General features: G+C 43.9%; 1 protein-coding gene across 2 annotated transcripts in view; it reads right to left on the reverse strand.

Moving 5' to 3' along the window:
• Positions 1-2500, reverse strand: part of nsun3 (NOP2/Sun RNA methyltransferase 3) — a 5944-nt gene that overhangs the window by 2993 nt on the left and 451 nt on the right. The window contains exons 1-4 of one of the 2 annotated variants that reach the window (XM_031558241.2): positions 1870-2500; positions 685-765; positions 153-339; positions 1-98 (exon numbers count right to left, since the gene is read on the reverse strand). The exon at positions 1-98 is cut by the window's left edge and continues 158 nt beyond it; the exon at positions 1870-2500 is cut by the window's right edge and continues 451 nt beyond it. In XM_031558241.2, coding sequence (XP_031414101.1) covers positions 1-98; positions 153-339; positions 685-765; positions 1870-2027 — 524 coding nt within the window. In that variant the 5' untranslated portion in view covers positions 2028-2500. Of the gene's footprint in view, positions 340-684; positions 766-1869 lie in introns of both variants that reach the window. The other variant, XM_031558240.2, reaches the window with a different exon arrangement.

Raw genomic sequence — 2500 nt, forward strand, 5'->3', positions numbered from 1 at the left:
GGGGCGGGCAGACGCACGGGCGCCCGCTGGACCACACACTCCAGGGAGCCGGAGGAGACTCGCGGCGGGAGTGTGTGTGTGCTGGGGCGCTCATGGACCACACACTCCAGGGAGCCGCCGGAGAGTGTGTGTGTGCTGGGGCGCTCCTGGACCACACACTCCAGGGAGCCGGCGGAGACTGGCGGCGGGAGTGTGTGTGCGCTGGGGCGCTCCTGATCACTCTGAGGGAGGAGGCTGGTGTATCCCAGCTCCTGCAGCCGCATCCTCAGGTCGCCCAGGTCAGTGAAGCGGTTCAACATCACCCCATGCTGCCAGCAGTCCGGGTTTAGCAACACAGACCTGACCAGAGGAAGAGGAAAACATGAGCTGAAATAACTTAACATTATATTAACCTAACATTACCTTCACATAACCTTAACCTAACATTAACATTACCTTAACCTAACATTACCTTCATATAACCTTAATCTAACATTACCTTAACATTACATTACCTTAACATAACCTTAACATAACAACCTTAACATTACATTACCATAACAACCTTAAAATAACATTAACCTAACATTACCTTAACATCCTTAACATAACTTAACCTCAACATCCACTAGAATCTCAGCGTGGATCGGCACCACTGCACTACTGAACTGGAAGCATCTATGAATCTATCAGTCCTCCGCCTACCTCACAGACATCCACAAGCTGCCCAGCTCCTCAGCATACTGCGCGTCAAAGTGCTCCAGCACCCGCTGACAGACCTTTCGCCTGGGCAAGTTTAAGGGGGTAGGAAGCAACAGAGATGATTCACAACGTCAGCCATCAAAATTTGACCGGCGTCAAGGTCCATGCTTTAGAACGAAGATTTTTCTAAATTGCGTCATTTTGCTTATTATTCATGTATACATCTTTCTTGTGTAGTAGTGTATTATAAAAAAAGTGACATTGTGTATGCTTTAAAATGTCTAAATGAAGATTCTCTAAATTGCGTCCTGAGATTTTGTTCATTCTTTGTGTATACATCTTTCAGGTGTGTGGTAGTATACTGTAGCATCAAAGGTGTGCACGCTCATTTATGCTGGTGGTAAGTAGGTTCTGTGATTGTGCGCGTAGGGAAGTAGTTATAACTAAGACACCAGTTAGTGTGTTGGCAAGCTTCTATCAGTGTCAACTTGGCTTGGAGGTGTGCAAGGTTTTTGCATGCCTTTTAGGTAGTTAACTTTCTAGTTTTGAAACAGAACTCCTTATGGCAGTTTAGCTGGCAATGTCATGCGTGTGAAAGCTTTTCTTCCATTTTTGCAGGGTGTACCAGCCCGTTACACAGAACTACATAGGGCATATCCTGGATGGCTAGTGGGGAAGACACAGGTGTTTATCTTTCCTTCACATGACAATATGCTATCAAAATGAATTTGAGGATGGTACCTAAACTAGTTGCCTATAAAACCATATCTCAAAAAGTGTCAAATCGTTGCATAGTGTTACTTTAAAGTGTATTTGTGCCTTCCCCTCTTATTTTCATGCTAGCGTGCGTTTCCCCCTTTACTGGCGCCTGTGTCTACCCCTCCTGTGTCTTTTGTAAATTAGTGAAGACCTCTAAGGATTCTTTAATCTAATATTCAATTTTAACAACTAGCATGAAAAATACCAGATGCAATCCCAACGTTTGTCGTCGCTACATAATAAGGAAAAGAAGGACACAGCACACGTAAGAATAGCTACCCTGTCAGATAACCTGACGCCGGTCAAATTCGTCATGGCAACAGCACATAAACTAATGGCACGAAAAAACCATTCCGAACCGACAATATTGAGACTATGGTTAAGGAATTCCGCTGTTGCTGGTGCCTTGTGAATTAATTAATTACTTACCTGCTTGTTAGGGGTGATTTCTCATTCACTTTGTAGCTCGACTTCACTTGTAAATCGGAGAGGCATTTTGTTGATCTTACGCGTACTGTTCCAAGATTGAAATTCGCTCTTTTCCCAAGAGAGACGCAGAGTAGAGCCCTGCAGGCAATGCAATGCATTTCCACGGAGTCAGTGGAATTTAACGTTACATATTTTTTATCGCCTAAGTTATCAGTTTACTGTAACCTCAGCCGGTAGGCTCGATCTTCAGAGTCCGTGTGTTGTATACGTCCGGATGGTACCATAACCATAAAACAAAAGGTTCCGTTGCCACAATCCCATGCACACGACTCCACTCCCAGCCCACTGATGGGGTTGTCAGAGTTCATCTTTGAGTAAGAACCGAATACACATCAAAACCTGTTTTTTTTAAAAGAATGAGTCTGTATTTAATATTGATCATAGAAAATACACTGGATAAAATATGAACATAATCAACTCTAGCTGTAAAAATGTATTGAAATATCTACACATTCAAGCAGAATTAAATGTAAACACGCAATTCTCTAAACGGCATACGAAGTAGCGTCCCCACTGTAACTTGTTCCAGGTCATGTGAGGCACGAGCCCGTTTAGGAAGCCCGGGAAGCAA

Source organism: Clupea harengus, chromosome 21 (genome assembly GCF_900700415.2).
Source record: "Clupea harengus chromosome 21, Ch_v2.0.2, whole genome shotgun sequence".
Lineage (NCBI taxonomy): Eukaryota > Metazoa > Chordata > Actinopteri > Clupeiformes > Clupeidae > Clupea > Clupea harengus.